The sequence below is a fragment of the Myotis daubentonii genome, chromosome X (genome assembly GCF_963259705.1).
Source record: "Myotis daubentonii chromosome X, mMyoDau2.1, whole genome shotgun sequence".
Lineage (NCBI taxonomy): Eukaryota > Metazoa > Chordata > Mammalia > Chiroptera > Vespertilionidae > Myotis > Myotis daubentonii.
This window is the reverse complement of record NC_081861.1, coordinates 3810588-3837953: the sequence shown is the minus strand read 5'-3', so window position 1 is coordinate 3837953 and position 27366 is coordinate 3810588. Positions and strand designations below refer to the sequence as shown.

At 47.2% G+C, this 27366-nt stretch overlaps 1 protein-coding gene across 2 annotated transcripts; it reads right to left on the bottom strand.

Annotated features, from left to right (window-relative positions):
* Positions 1–1278: 1278 nt before the first annotated feature.
* Positions 1279–18235, bottom strand: CHST7 (carbohydrate sulfotransferase 7). Of its 2 annotated transcripts, XR_009450562.1 has the most exons (3): positions 16553–18235; positions 9652–9741; positions 1279–1714 (listed from the first exon to the last, which is right to left on the bottom strand). XR_009450562.1 is itself a non-coding variant. In XM_059678991.1 (2 exons), the coding sequence occupies exon 1, from the start codon at positions 18045–18047 to the stop codon at positions 16584–16586; it is 1464 nt and encodes a 487-aa protein (XP_059534974.1). In that variant the 5' UTR covers positions 18048–18234; the 3' UTR covers positions 1279–1714; positions 16553–16583. The 2 variants fall into 2 exon arrangements, 1 of the variants encoding a protein (XP_059534974.1); XM_059678991.1 differs by lacking the exon at positions 9652–9741 and having other exon boundaries at positions 16553–18234.
* Between the last annotated feature and the right edge of the window lie 9131 nt (positions 18236–27366).

The following is a 27366-nucleotide window of genomic DNA, read 5'->3' as shown; positions in this document are numbered from 1 at the left end:
ATCTACAAAGCAATTTTTTAAATAGAATAGGATAAATTTAACATGGACGATGTGACCTTCTGGAGAACTTTTTATAGAAAGCTTAAATACTGTAGTTGGGGAGAATTTTGTCTTCTATTTCCATTCAACTGTGGCAAACTGGTGGTTTTATAAAATTAACATTATGTAACAGTACGTTATATAAACATGTTATACAAAATAATATTAAAATATGTTTAACTGTGAAAAAGTGAAGACTTGGAGTTATCAGCAACCTTTATGTGCAATAAAGAAAACTGAAGTTAGACCCCAAAGTGCTGTCTTTCCGTAGCATCCTACTTAATGTTTGCCTTTGTGTATATGTTTAGATTGATATTGTAAAGCTAGTCACGTTTTCCTGCTTTTGCTGATATTTAACACATTTTTCTCAAAGCTCTTTCTGTATTTTTTTTTTTACAAAACTCAAAATAAAAAGATTAAACTGGCTGAACTGATCTTGTTTTGTCTTTTAAAAGTATTGTCTGTTAGTAGAAGTGTAGTATGATCGTATTCTTCACTGAGAGGTTCTTTTCTAGGTGGAAGCGATTCCTCTCTAGCTTCATTTACTAGTAGACCAGGAGTTGACAAATGACAGCCGGCACCTGGATCCGGACTGGCCCACTGCCTGTTTTGTAAATAAAGTTTTGTTGGCATACACTATGCTCATTCATTTGCATATTGTCTGTGACTGCTTTCATGCAGAACTGAGAAGTTATGACAGAAGTGAGCAACTATTTGCTTATAAAGCAGGAACCCTTTACTGTCTGGCTCTTCACAGAAAATGTTTTTGCCAACCCAATTTAGATGCTTGAAAAACTTTAATTTTAAAATAGGGTCTAAAAACCATGGGAACATGTGCCTTAGGATTAAAAGAACCACTTTAAACTCATCTCTGCCTGTGACTTTTCCTGGCCTGAAACTCTCTTTAGTAGGCTTTGAATATTGGATAATTGCTAAGAATCTTGAACCCAACATGCAGTTTATTTTATAGTCTTCATATTCCTTTGTAGACTAGCTTTCCCCAGAATCAAACTACATCATAAAATCTGAAGCTTCCTAGCAAAACAAAACAAAAATCCTATCATTAGCATGACTCAGTCATTTAATAGTATGATTACAAAATACCAAATGGAACAATTTAAAAGCAAAAAATGGTTTCAGTTCATTTCTCTCCCCCCTACAGAGAGAAATTACTTTTTAAAAATCAGTTCAGGAGTGGTGGCAAGGGGAGCTGTTTGAAGAAGGGTTGGATGAGTCAGGTTTAAAACAATATCATCTAGACCTTTTATTTAATAGTGTGTAATTTAATCAAGATACACAGGACCGCGCTTGGCCCTTATTCACATTAATCTTTTGTCCAGACACCTGATGATGGGAAATGGTACCAATCGTATCTCTTTGTTGTGAGGACGCCTTGTTGAAATGGCTCCAGCCGAGGCAGGTTCGGGTTGGGAACTAAAGCTCTTCCTATTTTATTGCCATGATTATCCACATTGCACTTCCTTACTGGAAACTTTGTTTCAACCAATGTGTCCGTCATTATTTAATACGCTCATGATATTCCTGCTCTCCAGAATTGCACAGCAGTTGGTACCAAATCAAGTCCCAGTCTCTGACAGCATAATAGATTGCCTCCACAGCATGGCTTCTCCAGTGCTGGGGCAACATGCTGAGTGCCCTGTTCATGATGCCTGACCTGGAAGGAAAGAAATGAAGGATGTTTGAACTTCAGAACACCAAAATTCACAAACAGCCTGTTGAATCATGATGATATAAGGCCTCTTAAATATTAAACCTTTAATCTTCCTTATCTAAACTGCATTATTCAATGCTAGAAATCCATACCAAACCAGTATCTATCATTTCTGCTTTGTAAAGACAGTCCAGGAATAAGTGTAACCCAAGAGGGGATAAATGAGAATAAAGACAGGAAAAAGATCGGGGTACCTCTGTCAGAGTGACTGTGCTTTCTGCAGCTGCTCCCGTGGGGTGCCTTTAAGGAAAATAGAGCTTTCTGAGACTAGGTAGAGTGGGGGAAAGAGGTGGGATTGAAGCTATACCTGTAGCCCCCAAGTAAACTGAAAAAACTATCATCAAATTTCCTACCATTTTCAATATTTTTGTTGTGGTTAAAATATAAACATATCCATTAATTCTTTTTTTTAATCTTTATTGTTGAGAATATTACAGATGTCCCTCTCCCCCCACCAGCCCCCATTGTCTCCCTCCACTCAGTTCCCACCCCACCCCAGGCCTTCACCACCCCATTGTCTGTGTCCATAGGTAATGCATATCTACACTAATAAAAGAGAAACATGCAAATTGTACCTTCACGACCCCCCACCAGCCAATCAGGAGTGAGTATGCAAATTAACCCAACAAAGATGGTGGGTTAATTTACATATGCAGGCATCGAGAGGCCAGGGGTGGGATGCTGGCGCCAGGGCGATGACGCCAGCATCCCAAGCCCAGCCCGCAGGGGAAGGGAGGGATGCAGACACAACACGGGGCTGCTAGGCTGGGGGCATGCTCCCAGCCCAGCAGACACAACGTGAGGCTGCTGGGCTGGAGGTGTGCCCCCGTGGTGGCTTCCTTCACGCAGCGGTGGTGACTAAGCCCCCATGCCTGGCAAACAGCAGACAGCAGGGCATGGCAGCTCCATTCATGCGGCAGTGGTGGCAAAGCACCCCCAGGCCAGGGAGAAAGAGACAGAGAGTGGACAGCAGGGCATGGGGGCTTCATTGCCATGATGGCGGTGAAGCCCCCATGCCCAGCAGACAGAGAGCTGACAGCAGGGTGTGGCTGCTTCCTTAGTGTGGCAGCAGCGATGAAGCCCTCATGCCCAGCAGACAAAGAGCAGACAGCAGGGTGTGGCGGCTTCCTTCACATGATGGTGGCAAAGCCCCCAGGCCCAGCAGACAGAGAGCTGACAGCAGGGCATGGGGGCTTCATCACGAAGGTGGTGGCAAAGCCCCCAGGCCCGGCAGACAGAGACAGAGAGTGGGTAGCAGGGCATGGTGGCTCTGTTCGTGCAGTGGCGGCGGTGAAGCCCCCAGGCCCTGCAGACAGAGGACAACGGGGTGAAGCAGCCAGGCCTCACAGAGAGCAGAGAACCATGGGGAGTGGGCCTAAGGCGTCAGTAGGACATCCCCTGATGGCTCATGGAATGGAGAGGGTGCAGGTTGGGCTGAGGGATTCCCCCACCCCCTGTGCACGAATTTCGTGCACGGGGCCTCTAGTCTACAATAATAAAAGTGTGATATGCTAATTAGATCGGATGTCCTTCTGGGCGACCTTCCAGGCGAAGCTGGGGCTGTGAGGGAAGCCCAGGTCCCGGGTGCTGGAGGGAAGCCAGTGCCAGCAGCCGGGGGAAGGAAGGCCTACTCTTGCACAAATTTTGTGCATCGGGCCTCTAGTATGCATATAAGATCTTTGTTTAATCTCTTCCCCCACCCATCCCTCTTCTCTCTAAGAATCATCAGTCTGTTCCATTTCCATGCCTCTGATTCTATTTTATTCACCAGTTTATTCTGTTCATTAGATTTCATATTAGTTTATTTTGATTTTTAGATTCAATTGTTAATAGGTATATATTTGTTGCCATTTTGTTGTTCATATTTTGATCTTTTTCTTCTTCTTCCTCTTCTTAAAGAAAACCCTTCAACATTTCATATAATACTGGTTTGGTTGTGATGAACTCCTTTAGCTTTTTCTTGTCTGTGAAGCTCTTTATCTGACCTTCAATTCTTAATGATAGCTTTGCTGGGTAGAGTAATCTTGGTTGTAGTTCCTTGCTATTCATCACTGTGAATATTTCTTGCCACTTTCTTCTGGCCTGCATAGTCTCTGTTGAGAAATCAGCTGACAGTTGTATGGGCATGCCCTTGTAGGTAACTAACTGCTTTTCTCTTGCTGCTTTTAAGATTCTCTCTTTGTCTTTAGCCCTTGGCATTTTAATTATGATGTGTCTTGGTGTGGTCCTCTTTGGGTTCATCTTGTTTGAGACTCTCTGCGCTTCCTGGACTTGTAAGTCTATTTCTTTCACCGGGTAGAGGAAGTTTTCTGTCATTATTTCTTTAAATAGGTTTGCAACATCTTGCTCTCTCTCTTCTTCTGGCACCCCCAAAATACAAATGTTGGTATACTTGAAGTTGTCCCAGAGGCTCCTTTCATGATCTTCATAGTTTGGATTATTTCTTTTTGCTCTTCTGGATGTTTTTTGCTTCCTCATATTTCAAATCATTGATTTGATTCTCAGAATCCTCTACTGTTGAATGCCTGTATATTATTTTTTATTTCAGTCAGTGTATGCTTAATTTCTGACTGGTCTTTTTCCATGTGTTTGGCTTTCTCACTAAGATCCTTGAAAGTCTCACTAAGTTCCTTGGAGGTTTCTAGAAGACTCTTGAGTAACCTTATAACTGTGGTTTTGAACTCTATATCCAGTAGTTTGCTTTCTTCCATTTCTTTCATTTGTGAAATGTTTCTTTGTCTCTGCATTTCGGCTGCTTCCCTGTGTTTGTTTGTATGTATTGGGTAGAGCTGCTATGTCTCCTTGAGTTGATAGAGTAGCCTTGTGTAGTAGGTGTTTTATAGGGCCCAGTGGCTCAGCCTCCCCAGTCACTTGAGCTGGGTTCTGTATTTTAGTTGTGATTTTGATGTGGTTTTGGGAGGTGGCAAATACAGGCATTTACCTATGCCACCATCTTGGTTCCTATTTCCATTAATTCTTAGTGTGACGTTTCTCAAAATTCTTAAGCCCCCAGTGTTTTAGACATAGGATTAAAAATTAAATTCACTCCAGATCCCACTCTTCTTAATACTGTGGGGGCCCTCTTCAGTTGGAGCTATGAAATATTCAACTTTGGATGCATATTTAAGAACCAATCATTCAGTTTATCAGCCAGCAGTGACCAAGTAGCTAGCCTTGCCCTATCTTTCAACTACTAGATGTTTGACAATGAAGAATTAAATGTTAAGCTACTAAACTTCTTGGTCAAAACTATTTCCACTTACCCAGAATTTGGGGAGAATGAAAATGTTTGTTACTGCCTGAATCACCTCAAACAAATATAAACCTTTCCAGTCATTCGTAAGTCAAAAGTATTTAAAGACCTATGTTGTATGATAATAAAAAATAGATAATTCCAAAATTATCTTAGTACAATTAATTTCCAGATTTATAGAGATTTTGTTAGATAGGACAAGGATCTCAAGGTCTGGGCAGTTCTAAATGTTATTTCTTGCTAAATGTTAAAGTATAGCCCAGTATTTTGCAGATGCAGCAGTAAACAGGATGAGCTAACAAGGAACTCAACGGGATGAAAGTAGCCAACTGAAAAGAGGATATCAACATACTAGAGGCCCAGTGCATGAAATTTGTGCACAGTGGTGGGGGGGGGGCCTCCCTCAGCCTAGCCTGCACACTCTCACAATCCAGGACCCCTCGAGGGATGTCCGGCAGTCAGAAATCCCTCTTGCAATCTGGAACACCTCGTGGGATGTCCGACGGCCAGTTTAGGCCTGAAACCAGCAGTCAGACATCCCTCTTTGCAATCCGGGATGCTGCATGCACCAGTGACCATACTTTTATACAGGTGAAAGGCATCTTGCTGTTGTATGGGCAGCTACATTTTTTTTGCCCTGATTATAAAAAGTAGTACCTAACATGATCCTTCTGAGGCAGTAGTACCATTTTCCCCATCTTATGGGTGGAAAAACTGAAGCAGAGAGAAGTTAAGTAATTGGCTTTGTCACACAGTTATAAGTGTCAGAATCAGGGCTGACCATAAAATGTGCAAGCCAGAGTCCATGCATGTCATCGCTGTATCATCCTGTTTTTTCAGTGTTAGAGTAGTCTTGCCAGGTTTTAATTTTTAAATCTAAGAGACTGTTCCCAATATATAGGAGTGCATGTTTGTCCCCATGTAGAATAAACAGGATGTGGACAGTTTGTAGATTCTTCTGATGAATTAGCATTAAGCAGCCACAGATCTCTTTTTCAAATACTGCAGAAGCCACCTTCCTTGTTTAACTGTGTGTGGGATGTAGCAGTTTATAAGCTATGACACAGTCACTCGCAATCCAGGACCCCTTGGGGGATATAGCAGTGTGCCAAGCGACAGGCAGCCAGGGAGGAGCCTAAACTGGGTCCGGGCACTGTGCCACTCACACTTATCCTGGCCTGCTGTGCCTGCTGCCATTGCTAGGTAGTGCTGCTGTGGAAGCGGGAGAGGTTCCCTCTGCCACAGCTGCACTTGCCAGCCATGAACCCGGCTTCTGGCTGACCAGTGCTCCCCCTGTGGGCGCACACTGACCACCAAGGGTCAGCTCCTGCATTGAGCGTTTGCCCCCTGATGGTCAGTGCGCAAAATAGCGACTGGTTGACTGGTTGTTCTGGCTGTTCCATTGTAACGGTCACTTAGGCTTTTATATATATAGATAATTGACCAAATAGTGCATATAATTAATGGCTAAGCTTCCCTTAGCAAGGCAGGGCTTTGGATATGAATCTCCTGTCTCTCCTTTATTTGCTGCAAGTAAATAAAACTACCTTGTAACAACCACATCTCACTGTTTAATGGAGTACCCCAAGCAGTGATATATGATTTCTTTATATCATTGTCTTGTGAATTGTGCATAAAAGGGTTTTTTAATATGTGGCATTGAAATGTGAAGTCATTCCTTAATATTAAATTTACAAGTTCCCTTAAAAAAAGGATTATTTACTTAAAGATTCAAAGTCATACTCCAATGAGTTGTGTATATTTTATGGCCTTTGCTACAGTTCCCCTGAGTATTTAAATGACCAGCTGGACCCTAAATGCAGCTGGGTGACCTCCTAATAGCCTCACGGCCATCAAAGGGAAACTTCTTTCTGGGTGAAGGAGCCTGGACTGTGATTGCATGCAGTTGGTTGTGCTGAGCCCCCCAGGCTACAGCAGAATAACTCAGGAAGACACACTCAGCATTTTAATCATACTTTTTCAGCTGGGATGGGGGAGGAAGAAGAATCAACTTCCTGCTTGCTTTAAAGTGTGAGAACAGAAGATTCAACCACATGAACTTGCAGCTCTGCCTCTCTCGGTGGCCTTCCTGTCCTCTTTCAAGTCAGGCACTGAGCCCTGGGCCTCCCAAGTAGATCTGGGAACTTGCTTGGACACCTTACTTCATTGCTTGAACCACACTTGTAGATTTTTGCCCACCCTTCTTTAAGTTGCTCTTGTTTTTGTATCTGAAAGTACTCATCTGCCCCTGCCCATTCGCTTGTGCCAGGTGCAGCATCCTGGGTTTACCACCAAAAGAGACTTCACAGATGCTAAAAGTTGGTATTGCGACTTGGCACTTGGGCTGAGGGGTCTGAGATTTCCGGGTATTCAGCAGGTCCCGTTATCACTGGTGAATTACTTTCCAGCCCATTGTAACAGCCTTCCTCCTGGACCCACTCCAGAACAAATGGCCTGAGGACTTCGTTAGCCTCCTTTTCAATAGCAAAGTGTCCTTGTAGGGTCTTCTCCCAGCATCTGACCCTGGAGCCACCCTCTGTAGATGATGTTACCATCTAAGCATATCTGTTAAGCTTTCTTAACCTTCCTGTCTGCACCTCCAATCAGTGAAATGCAGTGCCAAGGAAACCGGAAATGACTGACAATGTTTACAACAATAGAACCATTAAGTTAATGACTTTTTTAAAGGGAGCTGCTTAGGCATGATGGCAAAATAATACTTGAAATACCAGAAATATCAAAGTGCAAGCATCCATCCATTGTGAATCTAAAGCAAACTGTAATAGGAAACAGTTTGCTAATCTAACTGCAACCCCCCTTCCCCCGCCACGAAATAGTCTAGAAATGCACTATAAACAATATAAATGTGATAAATCACTTTCAGACTTTCAATTTGAAAAGTTAAGTGGCAGGGGGTGCTGTCGTACTTGGGCTAGTCAATATTAGTTTCAGTTGTATTTAATACTTGAAACAACTCTTGCTTCTGATGAAAACAGGCAGGGATGGAGTAACACACACACACACACACACACACACACACACACTCTTGTCTGGGGACTTCAGGGAGAAATTAGGGGAGAGGTCATTTGCCTGGACCTGAGCAACCCATGTAAAGAGCTAAGCTGCCCTTATACCCTTCTCTCTGTCCATGGTGGGAGGAAAAGACCCACTTTTCTGCTCCGGAAATCAGAGTAAAACCTCAATCCATGTGAGTCATTAGTCAAGCCCCAGGGTCAGCCAGTGCAATGATTAAATGGCCATTATAGTCCCCCAATAGAATTAAACAATGTTTCCAATTTTATCATACCCCAACCCCAACTAAAAATTTCCCAAGTTCTTGAGTTCACTTGAGAACGAAATGAATGTGCTCCTAACCAGTATTAATGAAATTTGAAAACAGCTGAGTTTGCCTAGTTGACTTTTGTTGTTTCCTTTCCTTGAACTGCTCCGAGATACAATTTTAATTGGCAGACATAATTGCTTTTGTGAGTAAGGTCATTCCCAAGTCAAATGAAGGAACTGAGTCAGCATTGAAAACATATATTTGACCACTCACCTACAGATGTTTGTCATCCACCAAGTGGAGATGGCAGGGGTTAGTAAGGGCATGGGGCTGGGAAGTGACCAGAGCTTGCAGCTGCCACACAGGCGACCCTTTGGCCTCCACTGGAGCCATCAGCCAATGGCGTGGCTGAAGGGGTGCTGGGCACTGGGGCTGCCCTCATCAGTTTTAGGACTCACAGGTTAGGATGGCTGGTCAGTATACAGAGTCTGTGTGTGTCAGCGGAAGTCCAGCCCGTCACTTCCGGTAGCTCTCCCTGCAGAGCGAGGGGCTGTGTCTGTTCCTCCCTTTCCTAGCCTTGTCCACAAGCTGGAGGGGATAAAGTGGCCCCATGGCTGAGAGGAGGTTTATGTTGGCACAGGACACTAGAGCGTGTAAACCAGTCCTCCCCCGGGGCCTGTAGGATTGCCCGAGATGGCCATACTTAGGAGCAGGACATGGATTTTTCCTGAGGTGAAAAGCATTTCTTTTCCCTTTTGGTTGTTGAGAAACAAAAATAAAATTAATTTAAAAAGCATTCAATCATGCTAAGAGCTTTGTTGTTCTTTGGAGGCGTGTTTATTTTCAGCCAACCATCTCTTTTTTTGCAAAATAGCCTCCTTTGCTATCCTTAGGCAACAACATGTAACTTTTTGTTGTTTGTAGAACATGAAAAATGTCTTGTTTTCCTTTATTACATCTGTGTTGGTGATATTCTTTATTAGAGCAAGAGATAGCATCTGCTTTTATTGCTTCCAAAATCTGTCTATTTAACATATGCCAAACTCCACACTGTTTGAAAGGAAGTCCTATTTTTAAAACATTATCTTCATCTTAGTATTTCTGGCTTACTGTTCCCATAATCTCTCCAAGGCAGGAATGCATCCTTTTTGGTAATGTCTGGTCTTAGTCATGGTGAAAGTGACTTCTAAGCTCTGGGACATTTTTCCTTAATGTTCCCCTTATCTGTGTGTATGTAAGGACTGCTTTAGTTAGCCTCCCAGGTCACTCTGGGGGTTGCTCATAACTCTCTTCAGTTCATCTTTATAAAAGAACTCAGTTTCACGCCCCTACTGGCTCCCATACCTTATGAATGTCTCTGTAATGTTCTGTGTCAGACCTTCAGTTAGGCTGCTTTCTCTGCTTCCAAGCTGCTGGTTACCACATCCAAATGACCTTTTTTAAAAATATGTGTTTTTTTTTATTTCAGAGAGAGGAAGGGAGAGGGAGAGAGAGATAGGAACATCAATGATGAGAGAGAATCATTGATTGGCTACCTCCTGCACACCCCCTACTGGGGATCAAGCCCCCAACCCAGGCATGTGCCCTGATTGGGAATCAAACTGTGACCTCTTGGTTCATAGGTTGATGCTCAACCACTGAGCCACCCAGCCAGGCCCAAATGATCTTAATCACACAATATTAATTAATCTCTCCAAACCATCCCTCTGGGCATCTGGGTTTTGCCCAGATGTGAGGCTTCTTGATGGCATAGCCCAAAGACTGCCCTGGGCCCTCACAGCTCTCCCTGTGCCCCTGGGGCTGCCTACTGGGGCCTGTGACAGGAGTGTTAACAGAAAGGGCTTCCATGCCATGAGTAAAAACCTGTCTCCCTTGGTGATAATTTTTGGCATGTGGCTCTTCACGGGAGGAGAATCTGCTTACTCCAAACAAACATGGTCAGGATGGAAGTCAGACCTGGTGGTTGTTTTTCACATCCTCTTAATCTTCTGATTTAAAATACTTGTATTCACTGTCATTCCTGGCTGGGTGGCTCAGTTGGTTGGAGTGTTATCTCATGTACCAAAAGGTTGTGGGTTCGATTCCCGGTCAGAGCACAAGCCTAGGTTGCAGGTTCTATCCCTGGTTAGGGTATGTATGGGAGGCAGCTGGTCGATGTTTCTCTCTCTCTCTCTCTCTCTCTCTCTCTCTCTCTCTCTCTCTCCCTTTCTCTCTCCCTCTCTCTCTCAAATTATATCCTCGGATGATGATATATATATTCAGCATGTCCCAAAAATGTATACACACTTTGAATACTTACTCATTCTAATGGGTCAAATTTGAAAAGAAAGAAACATCAATTGAGCTATCAGCTAAACACTGTGCATACATTTTTTGGGACACCCTATATATATTTACTATCAAGTGATGTTCCAATTTCTTCCCAGGATCCAGCATAATGGTCTTTAATGTGAGCAAGACCAGCTGCAGAAATGTCAAACCGGGCTGCTGGCTTGGTGCCTGAGGGCCATGGGGGGCAGGGAGCAAAACTGAAGGGCTCCAATTCTCACGAACATATCACTGAGCGCTGCAACTTTTCTCCAGTTGAAGCTACTTCCTATTCAGCTCCCTAACCGTTCACTTCCCTGTGTTCTTGAACTTGGGCCAAGGTTGTTTCTCAGTCTCTACCGTTCTTCCTCTATACTGCATCTAAGCAGAAATGTTTCTTTCAGTAGAGCAAGTTCCTTCAGTTCCATTATGAAGCAAGAGGTAGAGGGAATCAGAAGCCCTCACAGAGAGGGAGGTTCATTTATTAGTCATCTTGTGCAACAAGAACATCAGACACAAAAAAGCAAGGCCAGTTTAGCTTTTAGTTTCATTCTTTTCTGTGTTGCTCATGCTGAGCCTGAGAAAAGGTGTACTGAGGGATTTTAAGCCAGCTGCTTATAAATGTTTTTTTTTTCAAAGCATCATTGCCAACTATATTACATTTGTATACATGAGAAGAAAATCTCTGCCCAGACCAAAAAACACCTCTTTGAAAACTCTCTGAGTCCTGCCCTCAGCAACTGCAAATTCACACCTTTGCCCTCTCCCAGACTACAAGGACAGCTCTCGGGAGCACAGAGAAAACGTGTAAAGATGCCCGACTGGCATGGCTCAGTGGTTGAGCATCAACCTATGAACCAGGAGGTCATGTTCGATTCCCAGTCAGGGCACATGCCTGAGTTGTGGGCTTGATCACGAGTGTGGGGCATGCAGAAGGCAACTGATCAATGGTTCTCTCATCATTGATGTTTCTATCTCTTTTTCCCTCTCCCTTCCTCTCTGAAATAAAAATATATATTTAAAAATAAAATAAAAATTGCTTACACCTTACTGTAGCCCTGCCACTCAGGTACCTACTTATGGATACACACACACACACATACACACGCACACACACATGCACTATCCCTCCTAACTTCCATCCCTCTAGCACGAACACAGCACCCACAATGCCTTACAATTGGAAACTTAAATGAATTTTCTTGAATGAGAAATCTGTGTAGGAACAATGTTTAACAAATGCCTTTTCATCGGCAGTCTGTGTTGAAGCACGAGGTTCTCCTTGAAGTAATATTTATACATGCGCCATTTGGAGCATAATAACCTGATTAAAATGGAATGACTTTCATAATGTTGTTAGGGACTTGGGGGTGGTTGGTCATTGCTTTTTCTGTTTGGATGATTTCCTCAGAAAAAAAAGCTTTCTGACTCTTGGGAATTAAGGTACAGTGCACTTATCTCTTTTCAAGGTGTCTTAAATGCCTATGGGAATGAAAGCCTGGGTCCTACCAAGGGTAGAGGTGAAAAGGATAGGATAGCACATCAGTCTGCTGGGAACCATAGTCATGAATAATTTAAAACATTTTCCCCTTTCCATATTAATACCCTACATCTGCTTGGAATTTCACAATTCCAAGTTCCTTCACATAAACTAGAGGCCTGATGCACAAAATCTGTGCACTGGGTGGGTGTCCCTCAGCCCAGCCTGCCCCTTCTCACAGTCTGGGAGCCCTCAGGGGATGTCCTACTGATGGCTTAGGACTGCTCCCAACAGGGAGCGGGCCTAAGCCACAGTCTGGCTGCAGAGGCTCAGAGCATGCCCCCCTGGGCAGGTCCGTGGGTCCGCCAGGGGCCTTGGTCTCCGCTGCGGCACTGCTAGGAGCACACCCTCTTGGGCGGGTCTGCTGGGGGCCTTGGTCCCAGCCACGCTGCGGTTTGGAGCATGCCCCCCTGGGCGGGTCCGTGGGTCCTCTAGGGGCCTTGGTCCCAGGGCAGGTGGTGTGGTATTCCTGCCTGCAAGCCCCTGGCGGGAGTGGCCTTGGAGCTGGACAGCACTGCACTCCCACCAGGGGCCTTGCTCCCAGGGCAGGAAGGCTCCCAGAGCAGGCTGTGTGGTTTGCTTGCCCGTGAACCCCGGCAGGAGTGGCCTCGGAGCTTGGCAGCGCAGGGGTTGGGGGCGGGCTCTGAGCCATGCCATGGCTGCTTGGAGCCCGCCCCCAGCCCTGGTGTGTGGTGTGTGTCCACTAGGGCTGGGGGCGCGTGCTCTGAGCTGGTCGTGACGTAGCCTCTCGAGCTGGTCATGATGTCCTGGCCTAATTTGCATATTTCTCTCATTATATAGGATTACTGTGGCAGACAGTTTGCTGCTCATTAACAGCCCCCATCCTGATCTTGTTCCCGTGGCAACAACCTAGCCTGGGGGATGAATCATGAGTGGTCTAAGTCAGTGGTCCTCAGCTTCTCTCTACAGTACAGTCAGTCACCTGGGGAACTTTTAAAAACATCCCAATGCCGGACCAATTATATCAATATCTCTAGGGGTGGAACTCAGGTATTGACATTAGAAACAAGAGCTCCTCCAGTGAATGTAATGTGTCCAAACATGATGATGCTAGTCACTTTCACCGATTTTTGGACCAGTCAATTCTAGCCAGTGAGATGTAAAAGGAAGTTGGCTGGGGGCAGGGGATTCTGGGAAAGGTTTCCATAACCAGATTGAAGGAAAGAGAGACAGATAAGGAAAAACTCTTCCACTGCTTACTTGCTGATCAGTTTCCTCCCTTTCTGCATTTTAAAAACCCTGAGTAGTCGTGTGAGGAAGTGATGCTTGTTGCTGAGGCTACCATCTCGTGACAGTGGGAAGATAAGCTGGTGCATGAAATCCAAAAAGATGCAAAAGGTGGAAAGGGTCTGGGTCCTTGGTAACTTGATTCAGGGTGCTGAGGCCCCCATCCAGCCCTGAAAAAATTGCACCAACTCCCTCCCTGGCAAATCCTGGTTGTCAGGTCTGGACCATCCAGGAGTTACTCAGGTCAATTAATGTGTAGACCTTTTTCACTGATGAGCTGAGGGCATGGTCAGATGCCCCATGAGAAGGGCAGCCATGGGGAGGCTGGCTGGAGAGGTACCAGCTATCCTGTGTAGGTTGTTGTTGGCAGCTCCGGGATATTTTATTGATTTGTTCAGTAGTTGAAACATCCTATATAATAAAAGCATAGTATGCAAATTGTCCCCTCGACTGGGAGTTCATCAGTGAGTTTGACGGGGGGGGGGGGGTCTGCAGGGCTGGCCGGGGGAAGGGAGGGAGTACCTGGGCAGCCAGCAGCTGCTAGGGACCCTACCAGTGCATGAATTTCATGCACTGGGCCTCTAGTATTAGTAATAAAGCTAAATGTGTTTCTCACCCCAGATTAGTCTCTAAGAATGGCTGGAGTACCAATGGTGTTGCCAGGGGCTGCTAAGGGAGGCCAGGTAAGGGTGTGTTATAATGGAGAGATTCTGAGCTCTGGGTTCGAACGCCAAAGTTGCTTCACCCTCACCAGCCCAGGTGTGACTTCAGGCAAATTACTTAACTTCTCTGAGTCTCAGATTCCTCATCTATATAACTGATAACATGTCCAAATAATGATATATGTACAATGCCCAACTCAATGCATGGTACATAAGGATCCATTCCCTTCTCTTCCCTAAAGTAGAGCCTGACAGGGTTTTAGAAACTCATCGATGGGTCAATAATGTTGGTGGAGACATGGTAAGTGTCCAATAATTCCAGCAGAAATGTGGGAGGAAGGGATTAGTCACCAAAGTATGGAAGAGCCTAAAACTGGCTCCCAGATGTCCCTGCAGCCTTGCAGAGAAAGCCCGGTTGGCCTTCCAAACAGCAGCACTAGTGTCTCCTCCATAGTCACCTTTATACTAGTAACGTCCTAGAAGATGAAGCCTTGTACTAAACCCTCCTCTCTATTCTCTTTCTTATCCCACCCCAATCAGCACTCAATAAATGTTAAGAAAACTGGGGATTCCTGGTCAAGGGCACATGCCTGGGTTGCAGGCTTGATCCCCAGTAGGGGGCGTGCAGGAGGCGGCCAATCAATGATTCTCTCTCATCATTGATGTTTCTATCTCTCCCTTCCTCTCTGAAATCAATAAAAAAATATTTTTAAAATGGGGGAAAACTGAAAAGTTTCTGGGAGACTGTCAGTTCTATAAAGTCATAAAATGCAGCATCTGCCCTGGAGAGGGGATCCCTCAGGCCTCTGAAGGAGGGTTAGGGACCATTATGTTATTTACATCTGTAAATACAGGATTAACAGATGAAAGGATGTTTTTGTTCAGATGTGACAAGTCACCCTGGGCCTTACTGTCCTTTCCTCTGGAAACCAGGAAGGAACACAGACTTCCCAGAAAGTACAGAAACTGACATACAAAACCACTTGATTACTGGGAGAAAATTCAGCCAGCTGCTACTAACAACAACAATATCCACGTTCATTAACATCTTCAACTTTGTCCTCAGAGCGTCATCCCAGGGGAATAGTGAATTATACTATAAAATAATGAATGGAAACTTAAGTCACTTCCTCCCACCAGGCCCGGCTTTTCCTCCTCCTCTGGACTGCACAGTGCAGAAAGCTTCACCCTTCCAACTCCCACACAGTTTGGGGAAACGTATCCCCATGCCACTGACTAGACTCCTAAAGTCAGCCTCATGCAGAACAAACTCTTCCCTCGGCCAACAACTGACCAGACACTGAACACATTCTGAGATCATTTCAGCCCCATTTGAGCATCTCAGGATGTATACTTTACAGAGAAAGAACAAAACAAATTGGGGGGGGGCGTGTTTTTTCACAAAGCTCCTCCTGTTGCTACTGCGGATCTAAGGTTGCCCTAGCTGGTTTGGCTCAGTGGACTGAGCGTCAGACTGCGGACCCAAAGGTCCCAGGTTCGATTCCGGTCAAGGGCACATGCCTGGGTTGCGGGCTCGGTCCAACGTGTAGGAGGCAGCCAATCAATGATTCCCTCTGATCATTGATGTTTCTATCACTCTCTTCCTCTCCCTTCCTCTCTGAAATAAAAATATTAAAAACAAAACAAAGAAACGGATGGGATGAAGCGAGGGGAAGCCCGGCCCTGAGGTCTTGTCGACACTAGAGGAAGCTGACCAAGCAGCTCTTGGGAATTGCTGTAAATGGGATATGGTCAAATGTCCTGCCAACACCAGCCGTGGGGGTAGGAGGAGACTCCACATGAGCCAGGAGGAAAGCTAAGTGCATTCTAGGCCACTATACCAGAGCCTGAGACACACACGGGCAAAAAATATTGCAAGAGAAGCCTGACTATGCCTGTGTGCTTGGGAACTCAGAAGAAAAGTTCTGGAACCTGCACATCAGAGAGAGAGAGGGAGAGAGAGAGAGAGAGAGAGAGAGAGAGAGAGAGAGAGAGAGAGAGAAGAAAACAGATTGGGGGAGGTAGAATAAGAGTCAATAACTTTCCACCTAACCCCACAGCACAGATTGCCATCAAGATAAAGTCATCATCATCGACCTCAAATGGTCCCCCAAATTCTATGCTCTGCATGTCAATTTCCGGTCTCAAGTTCCAGTATGACTTTCAAACCTTTCCCGCTCTCCCCAGACCTCTGCTCCCCCTCCCCCTCCCCCAATTCTCAACAGATGACCTTCACTCCTACTTCATAGAGGGCACTGGGAGTGCCTAGACCTGGGTTCCGGCTCAGCCATACTTAACCTCTCTCATCTCGGGGCCCTCCCTGGAGGAGGCAGGTGGCGACGCTCCAATTCCGCCAGCAGCGCTTTCCCACCGCTCAGACCTGTCCTGACCGTGTGAGCTCCGGGCCGGCATCACGCCCTCCCCTGCAGGCTGGCCCCAGCCCCTCCAGCCCCTCCCGGGCCCCTCCCGGTCCCAGGCGCCCCCTTACCCGGATCTCCCCCCGGGCTGCGGCCGGGAGGCTACGTGGCGCCCGCGGCCTCCACCTCCTTCGATGTCTCCTCATCCAGGCCGGGCTCGGCGTCGCCCTCCTCCCCGCTGCGAGGGTAGGCCAGCAGCCGCATGGCCGGGGCGCAGGCGGCCTCCACCTGGCGCACCTGCTCCCGGCTCAGCCGCTCCCGCCAGGCGTGCACCGCCTCGCGGGCATCGCGCGCCGACAGGTGGAAGGGCCGGTCCGCCCCGTAGGCCGAGCCCCGCGTCATGTTGAGCGCGAAGGCGTCGAGCGCGGCCAGGGCGCGGAGGCCGGCGAAGCGCAGCAGGCGCCCGAGCTGGGCGCGCGGCTGCCGCACCAGGTCCTCGTAGCGCAGCCGCAGGTAGCGGCGCCGCAGCCAGCCGGGCGCCCCGCGCGCGAACAGCAGGTCGCGCAGCCAGGCCTCGCAGATGACCTCCAGCGCCCCGGTCAGAAAGAAGTCGGTGCGCGGCGCGGCGGGCAGCGCGCGGGAGGGCCCCCCCCCGGGCCGGGCGCCCACGCCGGGCGCCAGCAGCACCCGCGGGAAGCGATCACCCCGCTGGCGGGTGCGCAGCACCTGGATGCTCTCGCGCAGCAGCCCCTGCCGGGATTTCAGGCGCGAGTTGTGCACGGCCCGCGGGTCGCGGAAAAGCTGCACCACCTTCAGGTTGAGGCCCGGGTCCCGCAGCAGGGGCACCAGCACGCCCAGGTCCAGGAGGCGCACGTCCTTGATGACCACCACCGGGTACTTGCGGCACTCGGCCTCCAGGGCGCGCAGGGCCACGGGCGGGCAGCTGCGCTCGCAGGCGGCGTCCTCGACGAGGCCCACCTCCGCCCGGGTCCGGGCCGCGCCGGGGCACAGGGGCGGCGAGCAGATGACCTTGTTGGTCCGCCAGCGAAAGAGCGCGGCCGTGGTGAGGTTGGCGGCGCCCGCGGCGCGCGCGGCGGGGTCCCCCGGAGGCGCGTACAGCCGCAGCACCGAGAAGTCGCAGCGGAACAGCGAGCGCAGCATGTCGCGCAGCGCGCCCTGCAGGCTCTCGGCGTCGCCCGGGTACAGCGCCTGCCACAGGTGCCACATGGGCTCGTACAAGTAGAACACGTCCGGGTGCTGGTTGAAGAGCTCCCCCAGGAACGACGAGCCGGTGCGCCAGGTGGCGTGCACGTAGATGTGCTGCTTCTCGCCGGGCACCGTCTCCCCGACGGCGCCGCTGAGGTTGCCCGCCGCACCGGGGGCCGGGCCCGCGGGCCCCTGGGCGGCCGGCCGCGCCTCCGCGCCCCGCTCGCGCTCTCCCGCCGCCGCCGCCTCCAGGCTCCACACCCCGAGGCTGCGGTGCAGGCCGGGGCAGGGCCCGGCGCCCTTGTCGCCGTCGCGGCCGCCGTCCAGGACGGAGGGGATGAGCAGCAGCACCAGCGTGTACAGCACCAGCAGCAGCGCGAACTTGCAGTACTCCCTGCGCCGCCGCCGCCGGCTCTTCATCGTTGACCGACCCTCGGAGCGAGTGGGGCGCCCGTCCTCTCCCCTGGCTTAGGAACCCTGTCGGGAGTCCGCTCCTCCGGCCCCTGTGGGCCCCTCTGAGCCGGGAGGAGCGGAGCCACCGGGGCTGGGCATCCGCAGGGGAAACTTGGGAGGCGGTGTGGCTGGTGGCGGCGCCCCTGTTCCTCGGCTCAGCCGCCGATTGGCCGCCTTGGCAGCCGCCCGCCTCGCCCGCAATTTCTCCCCGCCTCCTTCCCTGCTGGGCGGAGTTGCGGGGGTGGGTGGTGGGGGGCGGAGTCGCCGGCTGGGGTGCACGGAGCCAGACCCCACCTTTCCCGAACTCCTCCGTAATGAAGTCAAGTCTTCATGAATTAACATCAGGCAAGGGAGGGGCTGGTGTACGGAATGTACCCAGTGATGGGACGTGGACCCCACCCAGAGATCTCCACTGCCTCTCTGTCCACGTGTCCCCTGCCTGGCCATCTCTCTCACAGGCAGGCTCGCTTCCACACTATTTAGAGTCAGGTTCCTGGTCACCATCTACATCCAGTGCCCACATCCGCCCAGGATGAGTGTTAGAGTTCTGGATGGAGTATCTCTCCACTTAGATAAAAATACACGACTGCGCCCTGGCCCGGTGGCTCAGTTGGTTGGAGCATCATCTCATACACCAAAAGGCTGCAGGTTCCATTCCCTGTGAGGGCACATACCTGGGTTTAGGATTTGATCCCCTGCCGGGCACGTATGGGAGACAGCCCATCACATCAGTGTTTCTATTTCTCTCTCTCTCTCTCTCTCTCTCTCTCTCTCTCTCTCTCTCTCTCTCTCTCTCAAATCAATAAAAACATATCCTCCGGTGAGGATGGGGGGGGGGGGGAGAAGATTGCACATTACATGGAGGTCCAGAGAGCTCAGAGGCACTACTGCAGTCATATGGCGCACTTAGTTATTAAGGTGTAGTCTTTGTGAAATGTCAAGTGTTGAGTTGAGTTTTGCCCCCTGAGGTGCTTGCACCTTTTACAGACATCCTGAGAACCTGTTTACTCATTTTAAAAGTGCCATGATTTTTAGTGCTTCTGTACTTCCTGGTGTTGGCGTAACCGAGACTTCTGACCCAAGTGAGCAAAAAGCACTTACAGAATCATAGTGGGAATGTGGAGGCGTTTCTCAGGAGCTCAGTGTTTAGAAGACCCATAAGGGGGGACATGTACTCGAGGATGGATGGAAAAGTGACAGGAAGTCCAAGAGGCAGATTAAACTCGGAGTTCCTGAAATCCAAAAGAGAACTGAAAAGGATAATTTTTGCTCTGTTTCCTCAGGATAATGAGCACTCTTTTGCAGAAGGTGGTGTACAGTTAATGGAAGCTCTAAAGCAATTCTCATCACAAGGGAAAGGTGTTCAAAGTGGAAGAGTCAGAGCATCTCAAACGCTCTTCTTCAGTCTTTTTTCATCACAGAAACTACTCCACCTATGAAATCACCAGCTCAAACATCCACGTTCTGTCCACAATTCTGTCTCCTTTCAATCACTTGCTCAAATTTTCTCTACTCTCCAACCTCATTGACCAGTACCCCCATTTTCTTCTCATTTTCATATTCAGCAAAAAGACCCCAGACCATTATTTTAATAATACTTCTGCCAATAACCTAAACTCCATGTTCCTCTGTCTTTTAATTACTTATTTAGCAAAATCTCCCAAACCCTGCGTTTTACTCTTTCTGTGCCTGCAGACACTGTTGCGAAAAGTTTCCCTACAGGACAGATTGCATCAAGATAAAGTCATAATCATTAATCTCAAATGGTCCCTGAGATCCTGTACTTTCCAAGTCAATTTCCAGGCTCAAGACTATTTCAAACCTTCTAGAAGGAGACGTCTACACTACTAGTATTTAGATCTTTGATCCCTCTCTTTGCCTTCCACGACACCTTCCCATCTCAACAGATAACCTTACCTCCTTCTTCAAGAGAAAATGAAACTGTTTTAGATAATATCTCACTTTTCCGATACCAGACCTATATATCCACTTACATCTGTACCCATCTTTTCCTTTGTGGCAAGAATATATTTTCCAATGTAAATCTATACCTTTGTTCCTTCCCCATGTTTTTATATCCACCCTCCTGTCTTCTTTTAAGCAAATAGGTGGCTCTGTGCTCACTTGAGTGGAGGGATGTGGCTGGGCAGAGTGCAAAAGGTGTTTTATTTGCAAAGTCTAAACCCCAGTAGAGTGTCATAGGTTTTTTAAATAACCAAGAAGTTGTATCCTCCTCTCTTCATGCCCTTTGGCAATACCTACCCACACTGACCCTGGGATGGCCTTGTGACTTGTATTGATCAAAGGGATAGTAGTAAATGTGTCACAAGCAGAAGGTTGAAAAAAAGCTTCCACTGTGGGGACTACCCCCTTACTGCTCTTGGGAACCCTGAAGTTGCTGTGTGAGGAAGCCTGGGCTAGCCACATAGATCAGAGAATAAGCCTTTCCAGCTGATGCTTCCCAGACCAACTGGCCTCCCAAGCACCAGACAGGTGAGAAAGGATATCCTAGACTAGTACATCTCAAACTTTAATCTATATATATAAAAGCCTAAGTGACCGAACAACCAAACAACCAGTAGACCCCAGTCTCTATGATGCACACTGACCACCAGGGGGCAGGCGCTCAACGCAGAGCTGCCAAGCAACAGCAACTTTGCAGAGTACTCTCTCACACTCAGGGACCCATCAGGGGATGTCAGACTGCCGGTTTCGGCTCGATCCCTGCAAGCCAGGCCAAGGGACCCCACCTGCCAGAGGGACCCCACTCACTCCGCAGACACCCTTTGAGCCCTAGCGCCGCTGCAGGTGCAGCCGGCCAGGGAGGGACCACAGGAGGTTGGCTCCAAGGTGTGTCCAGCCCATCTTGCCCAGTCCCGCCCCACCGGCCACCTTCTAATTAATTTCCTTTCAATGTGCACAAATCTGTGCATCAGGCCTCTAGTTAATTATATGTTATGCTCAGTCTTTCACATCCTTAAGAGGTTGACTTTCTAACATGTTAAGGACCAGACAGGTTTCCAAGCTCTGGCCAAAGGGATTATTCTAGAAAGATTGTTAGGATATCACTATATACCACTCTATTTCCCACCAATAAAAAAGTTGTACCGTGAGAAGGTTACTTTCATTCTTTCCTCTTTAAACATAACTCCATTCCCTGTAGTTTCCTTACTACCTCTCAAGTGGCTCCTTTTTTAATTTTAATTTTGTTAATCCTCACCTGAGGATATTTTTTTCCATTGGCTTTTAGAGAGAATGAAGGGAGGAGGAGAGACACAGAGAGAGAAACATCAATTGCTTGCACATGCGTGGGGGCCTACAACAAAGGTATGTGCCTTTGACCAGAATCGAACCTGGGACCCTTAAGTCCAAGGGCCAATGCTCTGTCCACTGAGCCAAACCGGCTATGGCTCAAGTGGCTCCTTCTTAATCTCCTACATAGTCTCCACCTAACCCAGTGATGGCGAACCTATGACATGCGTGTCAGAGGTGACACACGAACTCATTTTTTTTGGTTGATTTTTCTTTGTTAAATGGCATTTAAATATATAAAATAAATATCAAAATATAAATCTTTGTTTTACTATGGTGGCAAAGATCAAAAAATTTCTATATGTGACACAGCACCAGAGTTAAGTTAGGGTTTTTCAAAATGCTGACACGCCGAGCTCAAAAGGTTAACCATCACTGACCTAACCGAACATATTGGGAATCCAAAAGCTCTATCCTTAGGATCTTTTTCTCATTTTATTCAACCACCTGGGACTCAATTACCATGGCCTTTCCCAGCAAGTCTTCATTGTTCACTCAAATAGCATTTCCAGATTTCTCTCTTGAACTCATTAATCTCATAATTCTACTTTTGTCCCAGCAACTGCACCTGGATGCCCTCCAGGCACCTCAAATTCATTTCATCCCAAACCAAATCCTTTATACCCCTCTATTCCTCATGAATTTCCTGTTTTGCATAATGCTATTATTACACATGAACATGCCAGAATTGGAAACCCCACAGTCATCTTTGTACATGCCTCTCCTTTTCTCAGACAGCACATCCAGCCATTCACCATCTACCTATCATGTGAGTGCCTCCTAAACATGGCTCCATCATTAACCCTTTACCATGCAAAATGTCATCGTTCCTCAATCCACACTGTGTCTTTCCTCTCCAGCATTGTGTGATCCATCATCTTTTAATTGGTTTCTCTGATTCCCTCTTTTACTGTGTTCACACCTTTGTAAAACAGCTCTCTGAGGCCCACAAGACCAACTTCACACTCCTTAGCACACCTCATAAGGTTTTTCATAGTGCTGTCCTTACTCATTAGTATGCCTTCTAAAGATTTTATAGTCTGGCCCCAACCTACAGTCTCACTTCCCACCAATTCCTTCCTCTTCCTCTTCTATCCTCCACTCCAGTTCAGTTGGTAGCACTGTGTGTTTTATGCTGTGTGTTCTAGCCAAACAGTTCCGGGTCCGGCAAAAATGTCAAATAGTTTGATGCTTTTAAGTCTGAGCTCAAGTTGTTTCCTCTGCCTGAACTGCCTTTTGTCCACATCTCAGTCTGTGAAATCTCATTAGATTTGAAACTCACATAGCAAGAAATGAAGGGGTATGAGAGATGGACGTTATTTAAAGAAACAGTTGCCCACTTTAGCATTCTGTCCTTGCTGTTCTATTTTTGTATATAGGCAAGCTGATGTGACTTCATGCCAAATGTGAAAACACACAATGCAGCTAAGAACTTGAAAAATTTCACTGTCAATATTGGTCATGATTTTTTATTATTCTTGGTCTTCTTTTATAAATGTGACTTCTTGATGAATGCCATTTTGTAAATGAATTCAAGATGTAGATAGAGAAAACAAACTAGAGGCAATTCTATTTTAGTCACTTAGCTTACTGGTCTGGACAATTTATCCATAGTCTATAAAATGTCACCATCTGCTGGAGGAAGAAAAAATGTACAATTCAACTTTGTTGTGTGAAGTATTATTTTTCCCAGTCAACATGATTAACTACTTAGGATTATAGAACTTTTCTTTTAGCGAGATGATTATACTAGTTTGGTCAGTGAAGAATTACCAGGTCACATAAGCAAATATTACTCACTACTCTGCTTTGTTTGAGAATAAGCTTTCCCCAATGGGCAATTCAGATAAACTATTCTTTTAAGTGGTTTAACAAGCAACTACTTCTCAGGTCCACTTGCCCTCTGTTTTCACCTGTTTGCAGTTGATATGGAAGTGTTGGGTATTAAAATTAGCTACTGTATAGGTGGAACTTCCAAAAATGGCTTAATAAGAAGCAATGGTAAAACTGACAAAATTGCAAAAAACCATCACTTCAGAACTCTGGATATTGACCAGAAGGAGAGGAAAGAGAAAGGGGCAGAAAAATGTTGGGGAGAAAATAATGGCTAAAACAACCCCAAATTTGATGAAAAATATTAATCTAGACATAAAATAAGTTTAATGAATCCCCTGTGGGATAAACACAAAGATCTCTATCCCTAAACATATCATATTCAAACCATTGACAGCCAAAACCAAAATACTAAAAGCCACAATAGAAAAGTGACTCGTTGGGTACAAGGACATCATATTATATGCAAGGGAATCACAATGACTTCTCATCTGAAACAGTGGAGGCCAGAAAGCAGTGTTACAGGAGTAGGAAGCACCAAGAATATATGCAAAGTGCCAGCAGAAGAAAACAATGTGTCAACAGCCAAGTCTATATTTAGCAAAACTATTTTTCAAAAATAAAGGCAATGGGTATAGGATGTGCATAGACATTTATGTAAAGAAGATATAGAAATGTCCAATAAGCACATGAAAAGATCTTCAATACCATTATCCCTCAGGGAAATAATCCAACGGTATACCACCCTGGCTGGGTGGCTAAGTTGGTTGGAGTGTCGCCCCTACATCAAAAGGTTGCAAGTTTGCCCTAGCCAGGTTGGCTCAGTGGATAGAGTGTTGGCCTGCGGACTGAAGCATCCCGGGTTTGATTCCAGTCAAGGGCACATGCCCAGGTTGTGGGCTGGATACCCAGTAGGGGACTTGCAGGAGGCAGCCAATCAATGATTGTCTCTCATCATTGATGTTTCTATCTCTCTCCCTCTCCCTCCCTCTCTGAAATCAACAAAAATATATACTTTTTGAAAAGGTTGTGGGTTTGATTCCAGGTTAGGGCACATATCTGGGTTGTGGGTTCGATATCTGTTTGGGGAGTGTATGGGAGGCAACTGATAGATGTTTCTCTCATTCTCCCTTCCTTTCTAAAAGCAATAAAGACATATTTTTTAAAAATAAACAAAAAAAGGAAATTAGGACGTAATCAAAACAGCACACTAAAAGGGAAAGCAATCAATGAAACACAAAAGAAGGCAGTAATGAAGGGATTGAGGAACACAAATTATAGAAAAATCAAATAGCAAATGACAGAAAAAGTCCTTCCTCATCAGTGATCACTTTAGACATACATGATTTAAACTATCCAATTAAAAGACAGGCATTAGCAGGATATAGTTTTAAATATGTTTTTTATGGATTTTAGAGAGAGAGAGGAAGGGAGCCTTTGGAAAGTCCCTGCTTGTGGGTCACAGTATTCATTCCATGAGGATTTTGAGCATAGCAATACCACCTTCTGTAGATACTCTTTGGACAAAGTTTCTAGCTTGCTATTGACCCTATTTGAGGGTCCTGCTTTTACTCTTTCTGAATCCTCCTCTTAAAAGTTAATAACTATCCTGAATTCTAATACCAGAGAGAAGAATTCCATAGATTAGATGGCATGTTTGTGACCCTGGAAAAGCAAACAAACAAAAGGGGCAATTTGGGACTCCAGGAAAATAAAAAGCTAAGCAAAAAAGTAAATAATTATTGGAAATAATTTGCTTTGTTATGAATTTCCTCATTTTATAAATTTCTTGTTCATATTATTCAGTTATTTTAAAGACCATGACTATTTTTTAAAATATATTTTTATGTTTTAAATTTTTTTAAATTGATTTCAGAGAGGGAGAGGGAGAGAGGGATAGAAACATCAATGATGAGAGAGAATCATTGATCAGCTGCCCTATGCATGTCCCCTACTGGGGATTGAGCTTGCAACCTGGGCATGTGCCCTGACAGGGAATTGAACTATGTCCTCCTTGTTCATAGGGTGATACTCAACCACTGAGCCACACTGGACAGGCCTAAAGGCCATGACTTTTAACTTCTATGCCTGAATTAGCTGTGGGTCTGCTTCTCTTGTCTACTTTTACCTTAGTTTTGATTCTGTGACTGGTAATTTTTTAATACCACTCTGCATGAGAAATTATAGGTGCTCTAGATGACTTGTAGTTTCTGACAGGCAATTATAGTAGGGGCAAATTACCTTAACTCAGTTAGCTAATGAGCTAATTCACGGTAGGATATCAATATTTTAAAGATTTATTCCCACTAATTCCTAGGTAAAGTTCTTCAGAAGATCCAATTGAATCTCAGAGGGAATGTGGGGATGGGTGGGAAGAGATCAACCAAAGAACGTATATGTATACTGGTGGCCCAGTGCATGAAATTTGTGTACGGAGAGGGGGGGGTCCCTCAGCCCAGCCTGCACCCTCTGCAATCGAGGACCCCTCAGGGGATGTCCTGTGGGATCAAGCCTAAACCAGCAGTCGGACATCCCTCTCACAATCTGGGACTGCTGGCTCTTAATTGCTCACCTGCCTGCCTGCCTGATTGCCCCTAACCCCTCTGCCTGCAACCTGATCACCCCTAACTGCCCTCCCCTGCTGGCCTGATCTTGCCCCCAACTGCTCTCCCCTGCCAGCCTTGTCTTGCCCCCATCTGCCCTCCCCTGCTGGCCTAGTTGCCCCCAATTGCCTCCCCTGTTGGCCTGATCTTGCCCCCAACAGCCCTCCCTGGCTAGCTTGATCTCACCCCCAACTACCCTCCCCTGATGGCCTGGTTGCCCCTAACTGCCCTCCCCTGATGGCCTGATCTTGCACCCAATGGCCCTCCCCTGCCTGCCTGATCTTGCCCCCAACTGTCCTCCCCTGCCGGCCTGATTGCCCCTAACTGCCCTCCCTTGCCGGCCTTATCTCGTGCCCATCTGCCCTCCTCTGTCGGCCTGACCTCGCCCACAACTGCCCTCCCCTGTCAGCCTGGTTGTCCCCAACTGCCCTCCCCTGCCTGCCTGATCTCACCCACAACTGCCCTCCCCTGCCTGCCATATCTCGCCCCCATCTGCCCTCCCCTGCCAGCTCGGTTGCCCCAAATGGCCCTCCCCTGCCAGCTTGATCTCACCCCTTGCTGCCCTCCCCTGCCGGCCTGATCTCACCCACAACTGCCCTCCCCTGCCAGCCTGTTTGCCCCCAACCGCCCTCCCCTGCTGGCCTGATATCACCCCTAACTGCTCTCTTCTGCCAGCCTGATTGCCCCTGCCTCTGCCTGTCTGATCACCCCTAACTGCCCTCCCCTGCCGGCCTGATCTTGCCCCCAACTACCTTCCCCTGCAGGCCTCATCTCACTCCCAACTGCCCTCCCCTATCGGCCAATTTGGTTCTGATTGGTCAGTTTCTATGCCAGTCGGTGTCAAAAGCTCCGCCTCCTAGGCAGCCATTGGCTTCTCACAGTTCACCCAGATTTGGTTCTGACTGGTCGGTTTCTATGCCAGTCAGTGTCTCTGGACCTATCTCCGGGCCTGATCAGAGAGGTGGGGCTGATCAGCAGCCACCCTGCGGAGGCCTGGAGAGAAACAGAGGCGTGGCTGCTGCAAAGCCTGGAGAGAAAGAGAGAGGCAATGGCTGGACAACAGCTGCCACAGAGGCTGTGGATCAGACCCTGCCTCTCTCTCCGGGCCTGATCCGCAGCCTCCTCAGCAGTCAGTGCTGGGTTGCTGCACCCTCAGCGGCAGTCAGTGCTGGGTCACCACAGCAACTCAGCACTGACTGCAGGACTGACTTCTGGTGTTTGGTCGAGCCTTCGGTAGGTCATTATGGACTCTGGGTTTTTATATATTGGGATATGCATAACCATGGACACAGAATAGTGTGGTGAAGGTCTGGGATAGGGGTAGGGGGCAGGCTAGAAGGGATCAATGGGGTAAAAAAGGAGGAGACATATGCAATTCTTTCAAATATATATATTTAAAAGAAGATCCAATTGAAAGTCTGTGGTTTTTACCAGAGCCTATCATCACTGGTGGGATCTGAACTTTAAGTTTGATCTCCTTGGCACATAATTCTGCGGAAAGGTCCTAGTTTCTCAGGAACTTGGCTGCTGTGCATCTC